The 27,710-nt window shown below is 37.4% G+C and overlaps 1 protein-coding gene across 3 annotated transcripts; it reads right to left on the bottom strand.

Annotated features, from left to right (window-relative positions):
* Positions 1–29: 29 nt before the first annotated feature.
* Positions 30–26,362, bottom strand: LOC148876427 (CDPK-related protein kinase). 3 transcript variants are annotated; one of them, XM_088966808.1, is made up of 12 exons: positions 25,531–26,362; positions 20,788–20,918; positions 15,010–15,051; positions 14,757–14,865; positions 5,386–5,464; positions 4,993–5,289; positions 4,790–4,902; positions 1,933–2,040; positions 1,792–1,854; positions 1,513–1,680; positions 484–664; positions 30–399 (listed from the first exon to the last, which is right to left on the bottom strand). In XM_088966808.1, the coding sequence occupies exons 1-11, from the start codon at positions 26,107–26,109 to the stop codon at positions 524–526; spliced, it is 1,830 nt and encodes a 609-aa protein (XP_088822934.1). In that variant the 5' UTR covers positions 26,110–26,362; the 3' UTR covers positions 30–399; positions 484–523. The 3 variants fall into 3 exon arrangements, with proteins under 3 accessions (XP_088822934.1, XP_088822935.1, XP_088822936.1); XM_088966809.1 differs by having other exon boundaries at positions 480–664; positions 25,531–26,335; XM_088966810.1 differs by lacking the exon at positions 25,531–26,362 and adding an exon at positions 21,596–21,713.
* Positions 26,363–27,710: the final 1,348 nt, after the last annotated feature.

Here is a 27,710-nt window from a genome sequence, read left to right as displayed (position 1 = left end):
AACGTAAAGGTCAGGCCAAGATCAGATGGTTGAGAGAATAAAAATAAAAGGGATTTTTCATTCCACATTTCCACTTTGAAAGCAACGGAACAACTGACAGCATATTGTTATGTTAAGTGGGGGCTATAGAACACAGTTACCAATACAATCCGATCAGACGGAGCATTTACTATCAAATAACCAGTTAAAAAATACTCACCCAAATCACATTTTAACTACTAAAACTTTACAGCGAGCAACAACACGTGGCTCAGAGCCCAAGCAAGAATTCCAACTGCATATTTCGGACAGCTCCACCTCCCTCGTTTTCCACCAACAATTCTAGTGAGAACAAGCTTCTGTCATGCACCTCATACTTGCCATGTGAGAGTGTGACATGTTTGGTCCAGCACAACAAACCTGCAAAATCAACCAGAAATTAAGACTATTACACCTCCCCTACCTTTGTTTCAAACTTTCGACGCCCAAAACAACGGTACCTACGATGTTCAGACATGTCCAAGCTTCTTTCCTCTTTATTCATTTACTGAGTCTTTGCGAATGTTCGGCTGGACACACCATGCAACAATTTAACAAACCCAAGGAAACTCAGCTTCCCATCAGTATGCCTTATCCAATCATGAAGAACAGCATGGACTGGGACAGAGGGGCTTAGCCCAAGTTCCTGAAACAATAGTTTCCAGAATAGAAAGACCAATCAATATTTTTGTGAAGGGTAAAATCAAATAAACCGAACAAGTATATAACCAAAAAAATTGGAATAAGAAAATAAGGCAATTTTCCTGTTTATTAAAAGGGATTTTGTCAGTTTAATCCATATTCAAGGTACTCTTCCAAATATCACCCAAGTCTTTCTCTTTGTATTTAAATACTACCATTTCAAGCTCCTTTATTTACACATGCAAATATTTGTATATTAGGAATGGCAATTTCTACTCTATTGAGTGGGTACCCACCCCGACAGGGCTGTTTTTTTTTTTTGTTTTAAGGATGGGTTTTGGAATTCTATAACCCGTATGGGTATGGGTAGGGTACGGTATTAGGCTAAACCCAACCCTCCCCAATCCCAATCCACATATTGTTGGAAAGCATATAAAATTTAGGATAAATTACAGATAAGTACCCTATACTTTGGGGTAGTGATAGGTGCCCTGAACTTTCAATTGCAACACTTTGAGTACCCTGAACTCTAAAAAATAGACACATGGGTCTATCCGTTTGTATTCTGTCAGTTAAACATTATATAATGCCAAAACTACCCTTCTCATGTATTTCTGGGGTCATTCTCAGGTAACCGAATGTCTCCCCACTATGAAATTCTCACATGGATATCAAATAACAGATTCAAAATTTTCGATGACGGGTTAGGTATCGGGCAACTTCAGAGGCACTAAAAGCTGCTAAAAGAGTCTTCTATAGACTAGAGCCTGGTTGTGTACCCTAGTATTGCTTGCTAGAATATCTTAACATATTAACTTTGTTTTACTACTAAAGAAATGAAAATTCACATACTGAAGCAAGTTCCTCAATCACAATTGCTCTGTTCCCATCCTTCTCAAAAAGTTCATAGGCACAGCGAGCATGTTGCTCCCACCGATCGAGTGCCTCGAGCTGATGAACACTTAATGCTGCTGCACAGAACTCTTCAAAATCCATCCTTCTGTATTGAAGTGCAAGTAGCTGTCATAGAAAGAACAAGTAGCGATACCACTTCAGAACGGTAAACCATCAAATTATAAAGCCAAAAAATATCATACTAGAAAATTTATACTGTCAATAGTTGAGAATCACCGATCCAAGAAAATCATGAGCACGGGACTCCTTCATTGCATCTGTTGCATTTTTCATCAAGGCCTGTCCAAAACAATATGGTTCAGATATCCTTTATCACTATTACTAACGGCATCTAAAGAATACATGAAAGAAACTGACCGCCTTAATGTTCTCTAAGTTAATACTGTTGTCCTTGTTTGGTTCTAATAGTGCAAACTGTTCTTTTAGATAGAAGAGCTCATCCACAGTCAATGTTTTTGACAGTGCCTGTCATATAGATTCAAATATTAAAAAGAAGCAAGTTTATTAGAACATAATCATCAATTAATCTGCACATAAGGCATTTTCTTGATCAGTCTGGACATAATTAAAGGTTAAAGCAGAAGCTATAAACTGATGCATTTCAAGATGCCGTGTAATCACGTAGATATACCTGCACGAAATCACACATCCAAAGGGTAAAAGTTGCTATTTTTTGGCCATGTTTCTGTATATTCCAACTAGTGGACTGTTCCAGCCAACATAGTTCACTGTTTACCTTTTTCACTTAAAAAAAAAATCCTTAAATAGCATATTAAAAAACACAACTATAATCTTGTAAGAGTATTTAAGCCCATATGCGTACAAGTATAATTCAATTTATATGACCAAACAAAGGAAAAGAGATGGCCCTATGTAGAATTGATTTTACATCAAGAAAAGTAAAGAAAAATGAAAGGCAACTATTTGAAGAGAAGGAATAATCTGAATTTTGAAATTGCTTGCATCTCCAAGGATGGGAGCCCCCACCTCTTGATCCTCAGGGTTGAATATTTTGTTCAGTGATAGAGAGGTGAAGAAGATAGGAAAGAGGTGGCTGAGAAAAAACAAGTAAAAATGGTTTACTAGGCTGCTTTGCACATAGCACAAATATTGTGAAGCAACATGCGCTTTATGGTTGAAGTGATCAATAGCAAGTCTTATCAAGATACAGCGTCCACATAAAAGCCTACACTCTAGGAAGAACCTTCTTTCCCCAAACAAATCCTAAATCCACTCTATGGCACGACTAGCCAAAGCAACATAGAAGGTCCATGACATCTTTGGGGAATGGAAATGCATGGCATGGTCAACAACTTCAAGAACGGTTGTTTTGGTGCAAAGGAGCCCGCTGCCCACCACACACCAATCAAATAAAGCTAAACTTTAAGAGCTGCAATAGGGGTAATCTGGAGCCCTCAGGCATAGGAGTATTTATAAAAATGGGACCATTCTAGCCTACTCTAGGTTAGTAGACTAAGAGCTGAGCTGCAAGCGGCACTACAAAAGTTGGAAAGACTCAAGAGGTGGCCAAGCAAAGGGTGAATAGGGATCACTTGTTTTGGGGTCAAATGTAATCTAATGAGTAAGGAAACAGGTTAGATGGCTATTTTCTATCCTAAAGTGGAGGGATGCTTGGCAAGTTTGTACATAGTACATTCTTTTCTTAATTAATAGAAGTTTATGGTTATCAACCTTCTAAAAAAGAAGGTTGATAAGCTGCTCCTCAACCTTCTAAAAAAGAAGCAAAACATTTCATGCTCTCTTTATTTAAAAGGACTCACTCACAAAAGATAGTGTCCATACTACTTCCTTGCATTGGATGAGGAAAAATGCAGAATATGTTATTTCCAACTTGAAAGGAAACTCTATAAAGCCTCGGGTTGAGGGAGCACAGCTTACCAGCACTGGACCAATTATCTTCCCAAAATAAAAATGTAGATCCATTTCCAACTTTGTATTCTGTGAAACAAACATAATTTTACAGATATTCAAAATGCCCAATCAAAAGCATTGTTAAGTGGAGTTTATTGATATAGTTGCCCCACCATTTGTTCCTTCCCCATATTTATCAATCACCCCTCCAAAGAGCAAGTTCCTTTCTGGGAAATCTCCATAGCTATTTTCCTAGTAAACCTTAATTTCTTATGTCTCATTCTTCTAAAGCCAAGACCAAGACCTCCAGACTATTTGGGATGACATCCATTTCTATTTTAACCAAATGGAGTTTTTTCTTTTCACATCATTTCAAAGAAAAGCCCTCTGGATTTTCTTAGGATCTTTTTTTGCTACCAAATTTGGAATTTGAAATTCTTTCTATATGATTTGTAAAAATTCCAATTGTATTTATAACATTACAAGTGTAAATGACTTCCATAGTTAAATTTTCAACTGTTACAACAAGCAATTCATATTCCATCCATCTTGATCTAGTCGAGTTAAAAAAAAAAAAAAAAAATTATTGTTTTAGAGTGAGCCACTCTCATTAGAAATAAGAATACTAATTTTATGCAATCTACGTGAAACATATTGGAACCAAAATATTCAACATATCCTGTGATTCATACAGATAGTACTATGTAGCTCTCTTATTTCGTAACTTCAGTCATCATCAAATGCTGGCCTTGCATTTTCTTAATACGAATTTTAATTTTAGAAAGTTACAATGAAAAGGGGACAGATAAATAAATTTAATAAAGGAAGAGCATCAGCCAATGATAGCTAAATTATAGAAACTATGATACATTAAAATAAGGCCATTACCCAATGTTGGTCCCAGCTCTCTGGGTCTCAGGTCTTGGGAGGGGTAGACTGGATACAGTCCTAACCTTTGGCTTTTCTTTTCCTTTTCTTTCTTTCTTTCTTTCTTTCTTTCTTTCTTTCTTTTTTTTTTTTTTGCTTTTTTTTTCTACACAAAGTGGTTGCTCTCAGACTTGAACCTGTGTTCTCAGGCTTGCGAACCCTAGATTTTACCATTACACCAAGTAATGGCCCCTAGAAACTATGATACATTATTCAATAAAATAAATTGTAACAATCCACTCAATTAATAAAAAGAATACTATGAATCTATCAATAAATAAATAAATAAATTAAAGGAACATTATGACTAAAAAATCATGAAACTATAAAGTTCAACCTCATATTTCAGTCACGCGTCTATAGACACTAAAAGATAGAAATGGCTTCATGTTCATCAATTTCATTGGATACACACCCTCAGAGCAGCTTTACGCAGAGATGATGAGCGCATATATGCCTTCACGAGTCTGAACATTAGAATGTCCAGAGGTACTTTTACGTCATTATAATTTCTAATCCAAGGATGGCCTGGAAACAAAAGGTGGTTGGTAGCATTATGGAAAATAGCATGAGAAACCACCATCTTTTTTAAACTTTACAGAGGACGAGGACACTCACTTAGAGCCTGAGCAGCACTCATTCTTTTGCGTGGGTCCTTATTCAATAGACGCTTGACAAAGTCCTTTGCTTCCGGGGATAGAGTAGGCCAAGGAGGTTCATCAAAACTTGGATCAGCTTTCAGAACTGCTCGAAAGATTCCAGATTCAGTTCTAGCCCAAAATGGGCGACTCCCACACAAAAGAATATAACCTATCACACCGATACTCCAGACATCAGCCTCAGTGCTGTAAGATCTATGAAGAACTTCAGGGGCTACATAATATGCACTTCCTACAATGTCATTTAGCCTTTCATCTGCAAAATACCTGAAGCATTAGAATCTTTCATGAACACACAAATCTAAACAACCAGATTGGACTCAAGGAGATAGACCTCAGATTCAGGACCAACCTGGCTTAACAAAATCCGATAAGCCAAAGTCTATGGCTTTCAATTGCGAGTTTTCATCCTTGGAACTGAAAAGAAAATTCTGATACCAACAAATCACTAAGTAAGATTAATTAAAATAAACGAAATGAATTGCAATCCAATTAAGTTAGGGCCACAAATCCACCATGTCCTAAGAGAAAATGCAATTCCAATAATATGACTCAAAATAAACATTCCAATAATAACTCAAAATAAACATTCCAATAATAAGTTTTAAAAACAAAACTTTTAATACGAGTGAGCATTTTGTCAGCATAATAAAAGAGGCATTTGAGTGCTCAGAAAATGATAACCAAAAGTCAGAACCTTCATATAGATATAAACAATGAGTATGCAACTATGGTAAATCTAAAAATAGATGCATGCTTACAGAGTAACAGTTTATTTCACAGAAATGCTCTTTTCAAATATAGCAGAGCAGTTAAGACTACAATAAAGTAGATTTAGATGAAAATCATGGACCAATTTGAAAGTTATCTCGAATGAAATCCTTTAGACTTTGGTATTTTCCACAGCATAGGTTTGCACAAGTTTGTTACTTAAAATGGACTCAGTATCAAAACATTAATAAAGATTGGAAAGTAGTTCATTTATTTAAATCTTAAATACAACTTCATCTAAATTTCTGTTAAAATTCCAATCATGAGTTCATGTCAAATGGTGAATTTTATTTCAGGTGTTATAAGAACTTAAATGATCAGGAGATTGGATGTATAGGAAAGGGAGATCAGGAGATTATCAAGAGAAGTTGAGGCCACCTTCAAGTGGGTCAGTAGAATGCAAACTCTATGGCTGACACATTAGCAAAGCGAGGGCTGTAGAGGGATCATTTCTTTGGGCTAATTTGTACACATGAGAAAAGGTGGCTCCAGATGGAAGCCTTACATTGTAACAAGATTTTTAGAGATTATAGGTTAATGCAAGCTATCAGTGACACAATGTAGAGGGATCATTTTTTTTTTTTTTTTTTTTTTATAAATGAAGAAATTTATTAATCACAGAACATAGGAGATACAAGTGACACAAGAAGAGGCACAAGGTGCGACCTCTTCAGAAAAGCCAAAAGAAGATTCTTAAATTATTTTGAAAAAATTACAAGGTAGTCCAAAAAAGACTGTCCCGAGAAACCCCTTGTTTGGCTAATGAATCAGCTATAGCAATATAGAATTTGCTAATGTGCTCACCCATTGGACACTAACAGTCATGTTGCTAGTCAGCCAATTCACTTTTCTAAGGAGGTCTCTATAACTCTAAATGGCAGAATCTGGGTTCAGGAGCCACCCCACCACCACCTGTGAGTCACTTTCAATTAAAAGATGCTCTACCCCAATCTGATTTGTAATCTGAATCCCTTGTACAGCATTAATGCAAGCTATCAGTTACTTATCCCAAAAAACACTTAAATGATCAGGGGCTTGGTTTCAGTGTATAATGTATTATTTTTCTAACAACTCTCTGGTTTTTGCGGCACATAACTAAGATTACATCATTCCCCCTCAAGTTGGGGTGTAGATATCAATCATCCCCAACTTGTCACAAAGATTATAGTGCTGCATGGAGTTTAACCCTTTGGTAAGTATGTCTGCAAGTTGTTCCTCAAAGCTGATGTAGGTAGTGCAAACTTCTCCTTTTTCCAAAATTTTTAATGAATTTTTCCTATTTATTTATTTTATTATATTTTTCTCCTTTTTCCAATTTTTCCTTGATGAAGTATTTGCCGACCTCTATTTGTTTAGTTCTATCATGGAGAACAGGATTGGTTGCAATGTTGATGGCCCCCTTATTGTCACAATAGAGTGACATAGGGTCACTGAGAGGAAAGCCCAATTCACCAAAGAGATTCTTTATCCATAGTAGTTCTACCACACCATGAAACATGGCCCTGTATTCAGCTTCTGCACTCAATCTGGCCAACACACTTTGTTTCTTACTCCTCCAAGTAACAAGGTTTCCCCCAACAAAGGCACAATACCCACTAGTGGATTTTATGTCATCCACAGAACCAGCCCAATCTGCATCAGTGTAAACCTCAACTCTCATATGCCCATGTTGCCTCTAAGTGTGTGGCCTTGGGAGCATGCATAAACTGACTAAGGACTCCCACTGCATACGCAATGTCAGGTCTTGTCATAGATAGGTAGAGAAGTTTGCACACCAATCTTTGATAATGCTTTGTGTCTGCTATGGGCTCATCACTGCAATCCCCAAGCCCGTGATTTACATCTATAGAAGTGTCAACAGGTTTTGCTCCAAGCTTCCCCGTATCTTTCAAGAGATTTAGAATATATTTCCTCAGGGAGATGAAGATACCCTGATTAGAGCGGGCAACTTCAATTCCAAGGAAATAACATAAAGGCCCCAAATCCTTCATTTCAAACTAAGTAGCCATAAATCTCTTCAATCTTTGTATCTCTGAGTCCCAATGATGATAATAATGTGATCGACATACACAATTAAGGCTGCCATTCTTCCTTGTTCTCTCTTCACAAAGAGTGTGCGATCAAACTAGCACTACTTAAAACCCATCTGTTGAACTGCCTTGTGGAACCAATTGAACCAGGCCCTTGGAGATTGTTTTAAACCATACAAAGATTTTTTCAATCTGCAGACCTTCTGCTCATTTCCCTTAGCACAAAAACCTAGAGGTTGGATTATGTACACTTCTTCTAAGTCACTATTCAGAAAGGCATTTTTAATGTCCAGATGAAGAAGCTCCCAATCTAGATTTGCTGCCAAAGAGAGGAGAACTCAAATAGAATTCATTTTTGCTACAGGTGCAAAGGTTTCCGCATAATCAACTCCATACACCTGTGAAAAGCCTTTTGCAACTAACCGGGCCTTTCCCTCAAGAAGATCTACCAACTCCCGCGTGCCCTTTTTGTGAAGGGCATTGATGTCCTTCATTGCATCTATCCACTTAGGAACAAGTAAAGCTTTTGCAACACTCATAAGAAGGGAAATACTGTCAATAGCAAAGAGGAAAGCACAGAAAGAGGGTGAAACATTCTCATAGAATAAGGAATGAGCCATTGGGTGGTGTGTGGTGCATGATCTGACACCCTTTCTCTTAGCAATTGGAAGATCCATATCACAATTGGAAGTGTCAATATCAATGGGTTTAGGGATATCAACTCATTTTCAAAAAAAAAAAAGGGATATCAACTGGAATAATAGTACCTGGATGCGGTGATGGATTCAACCCCAGAGAGTTCGATGGCATAGGTTGCACAATTTCAGGATGCTCTATGCCTATTGAATTCTGTTGACCCCAGCCTTGACTTTTGCACCGCTGTCTACGAAAGACCCGAAATGGAGGAGGGTCAGGAGGAGAAGGCAACAAAACATGTCTCTGTTTCTCCTCACTTGGACTCTCCACTCTCCCCCTGAGGAGAAGCAAAAAAGAAAGGCACATCTTCAAAGAAAAAAACATCCATGGATACAATGTACTTTTTGGAAATGGGATCAAAGCAACGATAACCCTTTTGGGAAAGGGGGTAGCTAAGGAAAACGCAAACGATGGCTTTGGATCTTGTTAGACATTGTATATCCTTAGCCCCAATCAGATTGATGTACATATACATCTATTGTAAATGAATAAAAGTGCATAAATGTTTCATGTTATCATTGGAGAATAGAAAGACTAGAAGAAGAAGTAGAAGAAGAAGATAAGAGAATAGAGAAGAAGAAAATTCTAGTTCGAACTAGAGAACATAATTCTCTCTCTAGTTAGCCAGATTAAATTTATATGTTTCTATCCATAATAACAAAAGACTACTACGTCGCTACTTAAGTATGGGACACATCACTTAACATAAACATTACACATCAGATTTAAACATAAATATAAAGACTAAAATACCCCTATACAGTCGACACTAACAAACCCCTCAAGTTGGTGAGTATATGTATAGTCCCAGCTTGTTACATATGTAGTTCACTCTCCCCTAACTCAACCCTTTGGTGAACAGGTCTGCCCATTGATTCCCTGTGTTAACATATGCAGTATCTATCACTCCACTAAGCACCTTTTCTCTCACAAAGTGACAGTCAATTTCTATATGCTTTGTTCTCTCATGAAACTGTAATGTGTCGTAGGAGAACTCACCCCTAAAAGCTAGCTGTTAGAGGGAGGGAACCTAGACACATATACACCCCACAACGGCATCCCATACTACCGATGTGGGACTAATGAATTGTAATGTTCCACCACGCTCTGCAGTCCCGACTCTCATGTAGGTTGGCTTTGCACTAGTTCCCCTAGTGAGCATCGGGACTACGGAGCGTGGTGGAATGTTACAATTCATTAGTCCCAATTGTAACATTAGTTACAATTCAAATACCTTACAATCCTTAGAATTACATCCCAATGTGGAACCCGAGGTTTCTGCATAAACCAACTAACCACACTAACTGCAAATGAAATATCTGGTCGGGTAATGGTTAGGTAGTTTAGTTTACCTACCAACCACTTGTACCTTCCAGGATCTTCAAACTCTTCACCCATATATCAACTTGGTATTTGATTCCATAGGTGTTTCAGCTGGTTTGGCATCTAATTATCCTGTTTCTTCCAACAAATCAAGAACATATTTCCTCTGACACAAATTAACGCCATGCTTAGACCTTACTACTTCTATCCCCAAGAAGTATTTTAATTTACCAAGGTCATTTGTCTAAAAGTGTTCGTGCAGAAAGGTCTTCAACCTATCAATTCCTAATCTATCACTGCCGGTAATGACAATATCATCTACATATACCACCAATAAGATCTTTCCAACATGCGAATCATGACTGAAAACTGAGTGGTCAACCTGACACTGTTTCATACCAAACTTCTTTACTACTTCACTAAATCTACCAAACCACGCACGGGGGGATTGTTTAAGTCCATAAATGGCCTTCTTTAATCTGCACACCTTACCATCCTTCCCTTGAGCAACAAATCCCAGTGGTTGCTCCATATAGACTTCCTCAAGTAGATCACCATGTAAGAAAGCATTCTTGATATCAAGTTGAAAGAGAGGCCAATCATACATAGCAGCTAGAGATATCACAACACAGATTGAACCAATTTTAGCAACGGGAGAGGATTCAATGTAGTCAATACCATATGTTTGGGAATACCCTTTGGCAACCAATCTAGCTTTTAACTGCTCTACACTACCATCAGGTAAATGCTTAACAGTGTAAACCCACTTACAACCATCAACCTACTTACAAAGAAGAAGCGTGGTGAGATCCCATGTATGATTATGAGTTAAGGTGGAGAGTTCTTCCATCGCATGGCACACCCTAGAAAGGCAAGGGCTTATTGGACATCCGTAGGAATAGTAATAGAAGACAATAAGGAAATAAACTGGTGATGGGAAGTAGAAAGATGAGTAACAAAAACATAATTAAAAATGGGATGAAGTGTGCAACTGCATTTACCTTTCTATAGGGCAATCGGAAGATCGAGGGCAGAAACTGGGGTTGTAGCTGGCGTGGGAAGAACTGCCAGATCTGTCAACAGTGATGAAGCTGGAGGAGGAGATGATACATGTTGTCGATGTGTAGACACTTGACAAATGGGTGGCCATTCAACAAGAAGTTGCACCGGAGGCAAAGACTTGGTCACAACCAGAACAAGTGGAATGGGGTCCTCTACTAGGACTGGAAGAGGAGGAGGTGGTGAAGAAGAAAAAACATCACCTGACCTCGAGAAAAAGGGAGTGGACTCAAAGAAAGTAACATCAACACACACAAAGGAACATCGAGAACTAGGGTTATAACACTTATACCCTTTCTGGGCCCGGGAATAGCCAAGGAAGATACACTTAGTGGATCGTGCATCTAACTTGTCCCTTCCCGGTCCAAGGTTGTGAACAAAACAAACACACCCGAAAACCCGAGGAGTAAGGGGAAACGGAGACAAGGTAGGAAACAAAGTGGTGAAGGGAGAATGACCTTCAAGGATGGGTGTGGGCATCCAGTTAATCAGGAAGCAAGATGTAAGCACAACATCACTCCACAAATGTTTGGGTATCATATGGTGCATAAGGGATCGAGCAGTTTCCAAAAAGTGACGATTCTCTCTCAACTACCCCATTTTGTTGTGGGGTGTAAGTACATGAAGTCTTATGGATAATGCCATGTTGTTCCAAATATTCCTGAAACAGTGTATAAAAGTATTCACGACCATTATCAGAACGGAGAATCTTAATGTGTACATCAAATTGGTTGTGAATTTCAGCATAAAATTTTTGGAAAATGGAAAACAATTCACTCCTTTCTTTCATTAGGTAAAGCCACACCATCCTTGAATAATCAATCATCAACAAAAATAACAAAGTATTTATAACCATTGTATGACATTATTTTATTTGGACCCTAAACATCTGAATGAACTAAAGAAAAAGGACTTGACATACAATTATCAACCCCAGGACTAAAGGGAACATGCTAATGTTTCCCTAACCGACATGACTCACTATCCAAAACAGAAAGATGACTCAACGACGGAACAAGAAACTTCAATACTTTAAGTGATGGATGACCAAATCTATAGTGCCACTGAAGAGGAGAAAGGGATGTCTGAAGAGTTGTCAATGCACTACCACCACCATCAAGATAATACAGTCCACCAGCTTCATGCCCTCCACTAATCTTCATCCCCGTCTTGAGATCCTTAATAACACAAGAAGGGTAAAAAGTAATAGAGCAATTAAGGGACTTGGTCAACTTACCAACAAACATAAAACTAAAAGGAAATTTGGGAACATACAAAACTAGGGATAAAGATAAAGGGTCTATCTTTACATTACTAACACCACAAATGGAAGATGTGGAACCATTAGCAAGGGTAACAAAATGTGATGTGGGGCACTGAGAAAGGGAGGAAAACACACTTGGAGTTCTAGTCATGTGATCGGAAGCTCTAAAGTCAATAATCCAGGGGTTGGGTTCGGATACCAAACAAACCATACCTGAGTGTGCAAGAGTGGTATTCTGCTAAGATGTAGCCTGAACAAATTTCTCAGACTCATCACGTAGAACACTCATCATCTCCTTCCCGGGAACATCTGTAGATATAGAAGGCATCTGATCAGCTTGATGACCCTCCTGTTTGGAACTACTATCACTGGCCACCGCATGATTTGCCCAAGTTGAAGGTGGGTCATGCAAATCATAACAATAATTGATGGTATGTCCTTCCATACCACAATGTGTACACTTTCTCGAACCAGAACTATGTCCTCTACCATGAACTCCCCCTGAATCTCAACCTCCAATACGTTCACGACCACGACTATACATAGGTCCACCACCACCACTACGACCATACACCAGTCCACTGCTACCACTACAGCCTCCCCCCTCTTGACACTACAAAGGCCGACTTGTTGGAGATATTAGAATTCTCTATAGGCCCAATAGAGATCCTTCGAATACCAGCAAACACCTCTTCTAAAGACGAAAGAGCTGAACCTCCTAGAATTTGTAATCTCACTGGTTCATATTCAGGTTTCAATCCTACCAAAAATTTGTGTCACATCTTATTCTCTCTGTTGTTGCTGAATTTTAGCATCAGTCCTACCAAAAATCTAGTACACATTCAACTCATTGCAAAAGTTCCTCATGCTAGCATAGTACACCTCAAGACTCTAATTACCATATTGCATATTAAAGTACTCCTAATAAAGCTGATACACTCTAGTTGTGTTGTCTTGTCCCAAATACAGCTTCTTGGCATGGTCCCAAACCTCCTTGGCTGTATCAATGAACATGAAATTCACATTGATCTTGGGTTCTATACTATTCCATAACCAGGTCATAATCTATGCATCCTCTTGTTCCTAATCACCATACTCATGAGACTCAGTAGAGGGTTTTTCTGCCCTTATATGCTTCACTTTCTTCTTAGCTTTAAGAAAGACCTCTACAAATTTCGCCCAAGGCACATAGTTCTCCCCATTCAATTTGATAGAAGTCATCTAAACATTCAGGTAATCAGTGGGAACCATCACACTAGTTTTGTTTACACTATTATCTCTCATATCTGAAAAAAAAAATTTCTTAATTCACTTCTCACCACACTACACACTGCACTCAGCACCACTCGTCACTGAATTCTTCACTCTCCACACCAAAACCCTACTACACACGACTACCTGAATTCTCACCACACTGCTTGCAACTCATCAACCATTCAATCCACACTGAAAACTCCACAAAACCCACCTACCTAATCACCAAACAATCAACCTGCACTCAACAGTCCATTGCATCACCCGAAACAGCCCTCTTCTCACCATTGATTAGGGGGGGCTTCCTACAAATCACTGAAAACACCCACAAACCTACTGACCAGAGGCATAGAAACCTCCAAAGGGAAAGGGCGATCACTCCTTTTCAGCCCCTTTCCCTATCTTCAACAGATGATGATGAAAAAAAAAAAAACTAGCTAAATGCAAGAAAAACAGAATTCTGGGCAGATTCGATTTTGTCACAGTAGCTCTGATACCATATTATAAACCTGATCTGCACTAGAATTCTGTTAGAATTAGAGTTGAAGAAGTATTAGAGAGACTAGAAGAAGTAGAAGAAGAAGAGAAGAAAATAGAGAAGAAAATAGAGAAGAAGAAAATTCTGGTTCAAACTAGAGAACATAATTCTCTCTAGTCAGCCAGATTAAATTTATATGTTTCTATCCATAATAACAAAAGATTAGTACGTCCCTACTTAAGTATGGGATACATCACTTGACATAAACATTACACATCAGATTTAAACATAAATATAAAGACTAAAAATACCCCCTATACAGTCAACACTAACAAGATGAAGAGGTTTAAATGGATCACTTCTAACAATGACAATGAGGATACAATGGGAAAGAAGATCGGCAAATGAGCTAGCTGATTGTCTAGCTAAACAAGGTTAGGGATAGACTTTTCTGGGCTAAACTGTAATTTTGAGGCTGCATCTCGTGCCTCTTTGAGGGAAACTTACTGTAATTCATGCTTGATTCTCTTTAATAAAATTTCTTCTTTACTTATCAAAAAAATGACACAACAAATATAAAGGGTGACTGTCATGCCAGTTAAAATTCCTCTCCTGAACCATATCAGAAAGAATGAGAGAAAAAGCATTAGAAACATAAAAAGGAGGAAACCTAAAAATCTGATTCTGAGATCTATTAAATATTAAGGTCATTCTTGTGTCCAGGAGATCTCCTAGAAAGCAACCATTAAACTATAAGCCACTGACCAACTATGCAATTCTCAGAAAATGTGGCCTACCCAAGAGGAAGCCAGTACTAATTATGAAAGTAATCATGGAATATGAAATACCTCTGGTTTAAGGTCACGGTGTACAACACCCTGGAGATGACAAAATGCAACAACATTTAATATCTGCACCATGACCGCTTTTGCATCATCTTCTGAGTACTTTCCACCCCTAAAAGAAAAAGGAAAAGAAAAAGATTAATTCATCACAAGCTAAAACACCCAGCAACTTTGTGGAGCCAATTCTCTAAATTAATGCGCTAAAGCGTGACAAATAGTATTATGATTTCAGTTTAGCTACTGAAAAAAGAAATACCTAGAAAGTATTCTATCTAAAAGCTCTCCTCCTTCACATAACCTGAAAAATACATAAATACATAAACAATTTATCAAATAAAGTATCAAAACTCAAAACTTTTATAAAAACATGCAATAATCAGCTCCAGATGATGTTTCTAAATCCAGACAAAAAAGAAGAAAATGGATGGTCTCCATGGCTGTGATACAGAAATAAACATTAATTACAAAGAAACAAACAGGCCAGTGTCCATGTAACTCCAATAGAACAAATTTTACCATTCCCATTTCAGACCAAAGAGTGACAAGAATAGCTGTTCATAAAACTGGAATGCAAAAGTATGTAATTGTAGCTTTAAACATGCACATATTCTAGTTGTTGGCAATGGTATGCACTTGTAAGACAAGCACAATACAAAGAAACCATATATGTTGTTACCATATACTAAATCTAACACAACACTGAGGGTGCCAACAAATCCTAGAGTGGAAATAAGTTTAAAAAGAAGGAAGATCCAGCCAACCTAACCTTATCATATATTGATCTTCTCCTGCTAATCACATTTACCATATATGTCGTCACTATATATTATACTCAATCTAACACATCACTGAGGGTACCAACAAATCCTAGATTGGAAATAGGTTTTGAAAAAATGCAGATCCAGCCAACTTAACCTTATCGTATATTGATCTTCTCCTGTTAACCCCATTCACCTTAAAGCCATTTAATTTTGAAGCTTGATGAGTTGATTCAAAATCTCAAGTATTTCAAACCCAACTCTCTAACTTCACATGTCAATGTCTGTATAGAAGATGAGAAGGATGTCAAGAATTCATTTGTCTCTTGCAGAATAGCTGCCTCTGTATGGGGGATATTTCTTCTCTCTGTTCAGGCTGTGGCCAAATCAACCTGGTAGTACAAAAGGTAGAGTTAGAGAGACAAAGATATTCGGGAACTGCACTTCATTTGGCATATGCTGGGGGATTAAGGAGAGGGCAGAAGAATTTTTTAAAGAAAATGCAGAAATGCAGATAAGTTTTCTGCTGATATAGGATCAGTGATAGTAGACTGGATTTTAATGCTTCAAGAGTTTGCTGGATTGAAACTGTTTTGGCTGTTTGTGCTGAAGAAATGGTTAGTAAGCCACGAGTGTGGGATTCCATACCCACACTCAGGCTCTAGTGTGTGTGGTTCCATACCCACACCTAATTATTTTTAATTCCTTTTAAGTTGGGCGGGCTGGCCTTATCCATATTATGTTTTTGTTTTATTAGGACTAGGACTTTATGATTATCTCCTATTCTTGTAAGGAACCAAAAGCTATAAATAATGAAGTGTATGGGGCGGCAGATATCAATCAACCGAACCCCTTCTTTCTTTCTCTCTTCTCCTTCCTTCCACTCTTCTTTTCTCTCTCTCCTTCTCTTCAAAACTGTGTTTCTCTTCTCAGATTACACAGCAGCAGTTCTATTTTATTCAAGTTGGTATCAGAACTTGATCTAGGGTTTCTCATGTGAATTCTAACCCAGCCGACCACATGAGGATTATCTAGGGCTGGAAGAATAGAAAAGAGCTATCTTTGCCTGATTCTTGGAGGTTACCAGAGATCTTTAGCAGCTGGCCAAAGATTGATGAGTGTTTCTTGGTAATCAGGAAGAATCAGAGAAGGTTAGAGGAATCAAGATTGGATTTTTATCAAGATTAAAGGAGGTGTTTAGAGTTTTCTGGGTAAGATCTCATCCCTTCTTGAACCAGCATAGTAAGAAATAAGTTAAAGTTATTCAGAAGGTACGGCTGAGAAAATCTGAATTTTCTAGGGCTTGTTCTTAACCCTACTAACCTCTTTTTGACTGTGAGCCTTTCTTGGAGGGATCAGCAGAAAAAGATCTTATCTTGATCTTTGACTGTGAATATTGGACTGATTACAGTCCAGGATTGTCTACCAAGGAGTTAATCCTTGACTGAGACTGCATTTTTTGAAAGTATTCGACTGTGTTTGGACTCTTGGCTGAGGTTAAATCCTGGACTGTAATTCTCTGATTAAAGTTACAATTCTGGCTCTTGTTCTTTGCTGAAATCAGTTTCTGGACTGTTAATATCTGGTGTTTTTTATTAAAGTTATAGTTTTAAGAAGAAATTATCAACTGAAACTAAGTTCTGGTGCTTATTCCTTGCTGAGATCAGATTGCTTGTTCTCTGTTTTCTTGGAAAAATTAATCTTTTTTCTTGGAGCTTTGATATCTACTTAGTATAGAAAAGGCTGGAAGTGAGGTAAAAACTCAAGGGGAAGTTTTTGGGACTGGTAACATGACTGAAAATACATTCCAGATTACCACTGTTAGGTTTGACGGAACAAATTACTTGGAATGGGCCCAATCAGCAATGATGGCCATTGGGGAGAGATGGAAATTAGGGTATGTAACCGGAGATACAAAAGAACCAGCCAAGGAGGATATATCTCACCCAAGATGGGTTCAAGAAAACTACTTGGTGATGACCTGGCTATGCAACTCTATACAACCCAACACTCGTGGCTTACTAACCATTTCTTCATGTGGGTTTAAGGGTATATTTGGTATTTTTCTGGTTATAGTATTTTGTTTTTTTAACTGCTGCTGGGTAAAAGGAGTTGTGTATTCTCTTTTTTCCCAGGGATGTCATTTCATGTTCTGTTTTGGGTGATGCTCATCACCCTTCTTTGGGGTCCAAGAGAATCTAGCTAGACTGGTAGGGAAGGTGCCAAGAAGTCAAAACTGTATTGGAATCATCTCTCCCATTCCCAGTATAGTTGTTCTTTTTACTTGTTTATGCTCTTTGTAGGTTTCAATCTGGGTGCCTACTGGGAGAGGCTTTTGTGCCTAGCTCTTCCATGGTGCTCTAGATGATCTTTTTAAAATTAAAAAAGAAAGAAAGAAAAAGCTCTACATGATGAACAAGTCAAAGTTTCCATTAAAATAATATCAATAGGTATATTTCAAGACAGCAAGAGAAAAGTCAAAGTTGGAACAAGAAAAACACTAGTGAAGTCATTCACTAAGTGCAATTTTAATCCTTGAAGTAAGGCCATTAGCTCAGCTCTTAAAGAATTTCCATACCCAGCTGAACCCGAGTAGCTGAGCATAAATCTGAGAAGAATAACATCAGATAAAAGGATACATAGAGAAAAATAACTGAAACCCTAGTAATTTTTGTCCTTTTTTATTTCTTTTGAAGGGCTACACAACAGGGGGTAGCCCATTGTTGTGGATGCTTTTACAGCCGCAAACAGCAGCAGTAATGGACAGCAGCAGTAATGGGCGATTAATTCAGTGTTTAATGGACAGCAGCAGTAATGGGCGATTAACTCAGTGTTCCTATCTTATCTCTTATAGCCAAATTCAGTGTTCCTATCTTATCTCTTAGCTAGATTCAGTGTTATCTTATCTCTTAGCTAGATTCGGTGTTCATATCTTATCTCTTAGCTAGATTCAGTGTTCCTATCTTATCTCTAGGCTAAATTCAGTGTTCCTATTAATTAGGCAGTAGCATTATCATTTAGAGATAAATGTTGTTAGGATGTCTTCCTAAAGAAGGACTCTTATCTTCTTGTAATCTCCTATTTAAAGGAGCAGATGTTATTCAATGAAATCATCAAAATTTTCAGTCAAGAAAGAGTAGAGGAGAGTTGGTGATCTCTTTAACAAATCACCATTAAGGCGCCAAAGATAGGTACCTCGAGGAAAGGGAGAAATAAGGGAAAACAAGAGGTTTTCCCCGTTAACCGACCTGTGACGAGATCCTATTCGCGGGCCCATAACGCCCATCCCCCAAATAACCCCCCGAACCCAGGTGCAAGAGGGATTTGATCCCAAGTCTCCGCCCAATTTCGGTCCTTCTGCTGCCCAGTCCAACTTCATTATGTATCACCTACATTGGACATTGATGCATAACAACAAACATTAAAATAACTGAAGTAGCAGCCATTTTGTCATTGTTTTTCTTTTTGGTGTCATCCCACCCCCCTTAATATCTTCTTTAACTTTCTCAAATTAACTCCAACCAATCTTTAAAATCACAGAGATGTAAGGCAAGGCACCAGGACTTTTAGATGTGTAATGCATAATACTCATGATTTAACAATTTTAAGAAAAGCAGCAGATTAACATAACAAAATTATAGAAATATGCATATAAGCCATATAATTTTATCTGAGAAAAGCATATAAATGAATAAATTATCACATTAAAGATGCTGAGAATATAAAGAGCTTTAGAGATTGAATTCTTACAAAAACATTTAATAACTGCTAAGAAGTTCTAAATGTTAAATAATACCTCAAAATGGCTTGAAATTAGAGTGATCATTCCTAGCCTGGCCCAGAATTTTGTTTATAATTTTATATATGCATATAATATGATATATAGTGTACTTGTTACTTGGTGCATGGACACCTAGGACCAGCCCAGCCTAAATTAAGCCCCTTATATTAAGTGCTAGTGCCTAGGTTAAAGCATGGGAACCTTTGTTACTTGGTGCATGGACACCTAGGACCAGCCCAGCCTAGATTAAGCCCCTTATATTAAGTGCTAGCGCCTAGGTTAAAGCATGGGAACCTTTTAGGGGGCTTGCAAGTAGGAGTGCTCATAAAAAACCGAAAAATCCAGTTAACCAAACCGATCAGTTTGGTTTTGATTCGGTATTTTTGAAAAAACCGAAGGACTGGTTCAGTTTTCAGTTAACCTAAAAAACCAACAGTTGACCCAACCAACTGGTATATATATTTATATTATATATATCATATATTATCCAGAATATTACATATAAATATATATGCATTATATATAAATATTTTATATTTATAGTTATATATTTATATTTTATAATATATATGTACATCTATATATTTATTTATAATATATGTTATCAATATAAAAACCGAAAAACCAAACCAATCAAAAACCAAAACCAGTCAACTGGGTAACTGGTTGATTTGGTTTGGTTTCAATTCGGGGATTTTCAAAAGCCACTAGTACCGGTTCAGTTTCAAAAAATACCCCACGGTTAGTTAACCGTGTGATTTGGTTTGGTTTCAATTCAGGGATTTTCAAAAGCCAGTAGTACCAGTTCAGTTTCAAAAAAATACCCCACAGTTCAGTTAACTGTGAGCACCCCTGACACGTGTTCATGAATCAAATCATGTTTAACTCTCCAAAATATGTATCAGGCTCAGATACATAGTGAATAAGGGATTTTCGATCGCCTTGGGAGCACATAGGTCTCGAAAAGCCACCCAAAATCAAAGAAAAAGATCACCCCTATCTGATAACCGAGTGCAATGTTATGGCCTCTGGATTCTGGAGGTTTCAATACATTTTAGTGTATAACTCGTGACTAGGTCAAATGGGTCAATGGTTCAACTGCCTAAGTTGGCTGGTTGCTGACCAAGTCAACAGTTTTTGACAAGTGGTAAGTGATGGTTTGGATGGTTCAACCATCCGGGTCAAACGACAGGTTGAAAACATTGATTTAGATTGTCCAAGATGGCACTCTAGTATTTGCATTTTTCTAATGTTTATTTCCAATTCTCATGTCCACGTCCATGCAACACTAGCCACAACACAAGCACCATGCAAAACAAACACATACTAATGACATCTCAAGGTGTGAACCGTGAGCAATGTGCTCTGCATTTTAAATCTCAGACATTTTTTAAAGCATTAACCCCATCAAGAAGCAATAAAAAAAAAAAGAAATATCACCAAACTCATAGTCATGAAATGTAATTTCAGAAAATGTAATGCGTTCCAAGCTTACTCCATTACTATATAGACATTATCATGATCTTCATATGCATCATAGAACTGCACTAGATTGTTATGTCCTGTCAAAGCTCTCAACATTTTCACCTCCCTTCTAACATCCTCAATGGCAATAGCTGTAGTCATCTGTCAACAAGGAATGAACAGCCTTGTAAAAATTAGTTGTCATCCATTGAAAAATAGAAGGTAAAAATCTTAAGGAATTCAACAGAACTTGCAAGAGTCTGTGCAAGTTGGAGATCAAACACCAGTTTCTCATCTAATCAAATGAATATGGTGTGAAGCACAATGGACTATTACGTTTTCTTTTTGGAAAAAAAAAAAAAGAATCTATCGTTTAATTGCAAAGAAAGAAATATACTTTCCCATGCCTAAAGAAAGGATTATACCAGATATCAATTTTTCCAATGCAAAAACAGGCTATAGTTCACACTCCAAGGATCAGTCTTTTGGACTAAAAACCAATTCAGGGCCTGAGTATTACAGCAACACAGGAATTTTCTGTATCTATTAAACTTCAGTATTACATTGCATCACAGTACCTGAAACATTTGGACATAGGAGAATGATCCAGTTCAACAAAAACCACATGACTAAAACTCAAGATTCTGTAAGAACCTAAGTCCCAGCCTGCTTACAAGGTCTTATTGCTTCAAATTGTAGTCTTTCGGGAGCTTGATAGAAGGGAATCATACAGTTTTTTTTAAAAAAGATAACTTTATATTAAACACAAAAAGAAAAAAGAGGAAGGGTGTACATGAGAGGATGTACAAGACTTAAAGACAAAAAGAAGTGAATCATACAATTGTAAGTCAATGCCCCTCTTCCTCCTTAAATGTGACATTGGTGGCTTTCAAATAACAGGGTGCACCTTGGTCCAGGTAGGATTGAGAGAGAAGAAGCCAAGCACATCCCCAATTCACCCTGATAAAAAGTTTAAGTGGGTTATAATAACTGAATCCATTTGTTGTAAATTTCTGTTTGAGCTAAGGCCCCATTTGGGGTGCTTCTCGAATGGACTTTTTTGTGCTTTTCACACTGGGGAAACCAAAAGAAAGTCAAAAAATTGTTTGGTGAAAAAGTCCGAAACATTTTTTTCATAAAAAAAGCTCATTTGTAAAAGGAAGGGAAAATAACTCCATCTAGCTTTTCAAGTTCGCAATTACCCAAAAAAGGGTTTCCAAGTATGCAAGAAGTTATTTTGAACAAAGATTCTGGTGACCCAGTGATTAAAAGGCGCACAGGCAAGGCACATTTTAGGGTAGGTGCCTCACCTAAGTCCTAGGCGTAGCACTTTCAAAAGGCGCACGCCTGATGCACCTTAGCCTAGGTGTGCGCCTTTTGAAAATTTTATGTTTTTTGCTTTTTTTGAAGCCCCTATTTGCTAATGTTGTTCATTCATTCATCCTAATAAAATATCTTCTTAAAAGGCAATTAAAATTATAAAATCATTATTTTTTTGTGTGAAAATTAAGAATTTAAGACCCTAACATGAACTTGTTTGAGCTTGGCTCGAGGGGCGTGGCACAAAGGGGGCTCGTAGAATCAGGAATGTAATATGTTTTACATCACATTAGCTACTTTAAGTAATGCAATTGAGGAAAAAAAGATATTGTGGGTTTTACATGCTTGAAAATGTTTTATATGTTTGATTTTATTTTTAAATTTTCATTTGAATACGCTTTACATGTTATGTTTATGTATTTTAATTTTAGATAATAGGTTTTTAAAAAAATATATTTTAAAATTTAGTTTATATTTTTATTAATATTATGTTTAATATTTTTTATTTTTTGCATTTTTTTGGCTTTTTTTTAATTTTCTGACATTTTTTATTTTACCGTGCTTCATGCACCTTGCCCTGCGCCTTGGGCGCAAATTGGCCCCTGCACCCTTTCTGCGTGAGTCTGGTGACCAGAAAAACACTAAAAGGTGTTCTTTCAAAAAGCCCATTTCAAAATGTGGCATTTTCAGAAGCCTGTCTAGACCAAAAAGCACTACCAAACTGGGCCTAAGATGGCTATCATAGCAACCTAAACCAAGATTCAAACACAACCTCCTCCACTCAGTGCAAGACCCCTTCATCTGAGCCAGTCTCTAATGTTATACAGTTATATAGACTTCTATATATTTTACTGATCCTATGCTAGTTTATTGTGTTTAACAAATCAAATGCATGAAAAGAGAAATGTCTAAATTAGGTTGAGTCAGCAGGTTCAGTTTGAGTCAAACCATGTCACACTGCAATTAAACTGGCATCTTCTCTTTTTGGTTGAACATCTCCTACAGTCCTACTACATGCTAAGACACCCTAGTGTACTTGATCTTCAAAGTTATTCTCAATATGCTGCAGGACAGTAATCCCAGTAATGTTGAATCTTTCTATCTTTGTTGGTTGCACTATATTTCCATTCCCTTTCAGAAAAGGGATAACTCCTTTACACTAACAAAGTTTGATGTTATTGATCAAAAGAAACAGGAAGGCAACTCAGACCAGTATGGCAGTATCAACAAAGCCAACTGATATATAGCATTGTTAACAAGGTTAAAATGGGTTAAATTACATGCCCAATGAAACTCAGGTTCCATTTTGATTCAGGCCTTGAGCAGCCATACATAACCTGAGCCAGTGTTCTAAAAGTGCATGGCACAAGAAAAGCACATGGGACACTTTGCAAGTTTGCAACTGAGGCACAAGACACAAGGAAGGCGCAAAATTTTTAAAATATTCAAAATAAGCCAAACTAAAATTAAAAATAATATTAATTCAGAAAATTTTAAACCTGAATTTTAAAAGAATCTAAATGTTTTAAAAAGCCTATTGACTCAAATTATAATGCATAGAAAATTATAGTACATATGTTTTTATCTTCAAAAAAAATTATAATACATAAACATCGCATATAAAACATATTCAAGCATATATAAAAGTTCCAAGTTGTTTATTTCTCTCCCAATTGCATTGCTTCAGGTAGCTAATGTGCCTTGCCTATGCACTTGGGCATGGCTTTTAAATCACTGACCTGAGCAACTGCTCCATGGCTTCGCCCCCAGCCCAGCCGCTAGGTTCAAAAAAAAGCAAAAAAGCGTACAATTTTCAAAAGGCGCAAGCCTGAGCCAAGGTGCAAGGCGCATTTTGAAGTGCTGCACCTAGGACCTGGGTGAGGCACCTACCCTAAAATGCGCCTTTTAAATCACTGGGTGATTCTAGGCGACACTAGGGTGGCGGGGTGACAAGAATTTTATAATATAAAGAACTAACTTTTGGCTAGTTCACTAGTTTTGCATACCATTCAGCATGTATATTAATTAAAAAAATAGATATTCTCTTTATTAAGAACATTAATTTCCTCTAAAAATGTGGCAAATCATCAGAACTAAAAGATAAAAAATCTTTTACATATATTAATTTCATTGTTTTCAAAAATAATACTACTATAATAAGTATTTAATAGAGCAATTTCATATCAATCAGCAGCTAAAGAAGGTTATTAACTTTATATGATAAACATTCAAGATGGAAAGTAAAATAAAAAAAGGATGGAATTTCTGTTTTATTTAATTGGAGAGAGAGACAGAGAGAGAATAGAAAAAAAAGAACCTCTCTATACTTCTATTCTTTCTATTCTTCTTCTTCCTATTTTTCTTTCCTTCTTTCCTTCTTTCTTTCTTTGATATTTTAAATTTCAATAGTAAAACATCAAAACAAAGTATAAATGATATATATAGCATATAATAAAATGTATTAACACACATATTAATAAGATACAATAATATAAATGATATTAATAAAAGGTTCCCACCTTGTCTTTTTTGTTGCCTAGGCAGGCTTCTAGTTGCTATATGTCAAGGTGTTTAGGCAAGGTATCCAGCCAAGGGCACCTACTCACCTAGGCAATGCCTTGACGTGACGGGATCTGCTCCTCACAAATGGGCGCCTCACAGGCACATCCACCGTGCATTGGGAACATCTCCCATGAATAATCACTAATAAGTACGGGAGATGTTCCCAATGCATAATAGGATGTGCGTGTGAGGCGCCTGTGAGGCACCAGGTGTGAGGAGCAGACCCGGTCTCTGCCTTGACAACTATGATTAGGTCCTGCACAAAATGAGTCAGCTCTGCCAGTTTAAACTTTAAACAAAGTCAACGAACACATCCATCAATTACTTCTTATGCTAACACTCAGCGAGCCTCTGCTGATGGGCTAAGAACTTATTCTCCCAAAATACGTTCGTCAACTTGTCATTGACAGATTTGTTACCCTTGTATTAGAAATCTTCGTATACAATCAGTTTTTCATTCAACTTCAAGAAGACATAAATACCAGTAGAACTTGAATCGCACCAAATACTGGATCATTGTTCACACATGCAACCAATAGGAAAGAAAAGCCAAAAGAAAAACAAAACCATCTTCTTGATCCCAGACGACAAGGGCGAATGAAAATTGTTGGTTTTATCAGAAATAAATGCATTCTAGCTGAAAAAACATCCAGATCATTAGATGGAAACAGTTGATGCGTGCAGCCCCATCTCTGAAATGTCAAAAGCATTCAGATTCAGCCATGATTCAGTTTCTATAAACTAAAATAAAAAATTCCACATAACCTCAACCTAGTGAACACTAATTCATAAGAAAATGTGGGAAAAGAGTTCTGCGGAGGGGTAAGAAATAACTGATATCTGAACTTTAATGCTCTTCCATTAACGAGATATAAAGATAGAGAGGCCAAACCTTGGCTTTCGGGATAACTTTGACAGCAACCTGTTGGCCCTTAAGCTCTCCTTTCTTAAACCTGGCCGCACACGTGTACCCGAAATGACCACGTCCAACCTCATCTCCAAGCTCATACTTACTGGCAAAATGTTTCGAAAATCCAAAGCTCTTATCAAGGCCAGCAATGCTCTCTGATTCGTTTCCTTCAGGTATAGCGGCTTCATTCGGCTTCACCGATCCGTGCCTCCGTGCCAACACAGCCCGGATATGCTTGGCGGGAGATGGTGGTGGAAAAGGCTTCTTAAAGAACCTCCTCGGCGTAGAGTTAGAGCTTGGTGCCGGAGATTTCTTAGAGAACAAATAATGAGCAGGGCTTGGGCTGTAAAAAGGGAAAAAAGGAGATTTTTTTCCTACTTCTGCCTCAGCTTTCTGCTGCTGCCGTTGCTGTTGGTGGTGATGCTGTTGTTGCTGATTATGATTCTCATTTCCCCCATTAACAGAAACCTCAGAAGACTTAGGGTTTTCTGGCCAACGTTTCTCTTCTCTGCTGGCGTAAAGATCAGGTCTTGGGGAGGGTTTCGAAGTGCAGAGCCCCATTTCCCCTACCTAAACCCCAGTCTAACACATCTCTCCCCAAATCAAATCAGTTCAATCAGATTTCAAGTATCTCTCCTTTCTTTCTCTCTATCTCTCTCCCTCTCTGCTAATCTCGACTTTTTTCTCCTCAAAACCCTAGTAAAAAAAAAAAGAGAGACGGGAAGAGGGAGACAGTGAGAAAAGAGTAAAAAGAACGAAAGAACGACGAGGAGTAGATGAATAGTAGAAAATAAACGTTGATGTGGTCGCTTTTGCAGGTACGGTACGTCAACGCACGGATAATCCAGTCTGTACATTTTCTTGCCACGTGGCGTACACTCAGGATTATTTCCTGAGTAGGTTATCGGTTAGTTATAGTTATTGACTTATTGTTAAACCATCGTCTCTGATCGGGTTTTAAATCACAGAACAAGCACAACCTGGGATGTTCTGACAAGCAGTGAATCCGCTTTCCGGTGTACAGACAATAATTAACAGAAAAATACAAACAATTTAAAATAAAAAATTAACAAATGTGAGTAATTAATAATAAAATAATGGAGTTTAAATATTAATTAAACATGGTTAATTAAAGGTGGCTCCATTAGCCAAGACGTGGCCCCACCAGTTGATCCATTTGAAGATCATCGGACTTCGGGATCACCTTGGGCCAAGCAGAGCTTCTATGCGGTGGAAGTGTGGGGGTTTGGGTTTTAAGTATCTAACGGCGGGTAACCTAGACGATTATTATTAACGATAAAAATTATTAAATTAATGTAATAAAATAATAAGAGATGTATCGAATCTTGAAATTGGAGCAATGCTATTATTGTTTAATATTATTATCCACAAAATCTGAGCATCCAGACAACAATAAAAGGATTTGTGAATGCTTTTGCTTTTCCTTGGAATTTTTCTTTTAACCTGAATCTCTGAATTTCTGAATTTCTGAATTTCTGAAAAAAAAATTGTGGGCTTTGTAAGTGTACAGTACACCCCTCTAAATTTTAATTTTCTTTAGTTTGGAATTAATGATAAGGCATCAGGCGTCAGTATTAAATACATACACCTGCATCTTTTATGATAGGGACTAATGCTGATGTAAAAAACTTCATCATTGGTTCCACATTCAATTAATCAGAATTCGTTTAACGGACTATGGAATTAAGACTTATGACTATTTCATGGGGATAAGTTGATAAACCAGGTAATTGATTTTTTTTTTTTTTTTTTTAACATTCAAGCATCTGTAATTTAGTATAATGAGTTCCATGAACAAAAGCTTTTGGATTAATCGATATTCTCTTGGAAGTGGATAAGTTGTTTACTCACCCGCCAAAAAAACCATTAAAAATCTCTCACCCCTAGGAAAATTTATATGTTGCATGCTACAAACATGTTTGCATGCTTTTTACCTTCAGCCGATCTGATTTAGGTATTGAGACCCTTCACATTCAATGCCCATTATAATCATAAATCAACTACCATTCATTAAACTATTTTACCTAATGTCTGTGCATTCATGGGCCACAGTTCAGTTCAGAGGACCTAGGCATTTGACAAAAGAAGCTCTTCTTTCTCTTAAAATTTCCTATTAATGTCTTGAAGCTTTCTTTTGGTTG

Source organism: Nelumbo lutea, chromosome 1 (assembly GCF_056320005.1).
Source record: "Nelumbo lutea isolate HS-2025 chromosome 1, American lotus-T2T, whole genome shotgun sequence".
Taxonomy (NCBI): Eukaryota; Viridiplantae; Streptophyta; class Magnoliopsida; order Proteales; family Nelumbonaceae; genus Nelumbo; species Nelumbo lutea.
This window is presented reverse-complemented; position numbering and strand designations above follow the sequence as displayed.

What these genes read in the sequence shown, in the direction of transcription:
- LOC148876427 (XM_088966808.1), bottom strand. Translation starts at nt 26,109, where the DNA reads ATGGGGCTCTGCACTTCGAAACCCTCCCCAAGACCTGATCTTTACGCC. An exon ending in AAGTTATCCCGAAAGCCAAG is followed by an intron (nt 20,919 to 25,530) that starts GTTTGGCCTCTC and finishes CCTTGTTGACAG; the next exon opens with ATGACTACAGCTATTGCCAT. An exon ending in TGATTGAGGAACTTGCTTCA is followed by an intron (nt 665 to 1,512) that starts GTATGTGAATTT and finishes CTATTGTTTCAG; the next exon opens with GAACTTGGGCTAAGCCCCTC.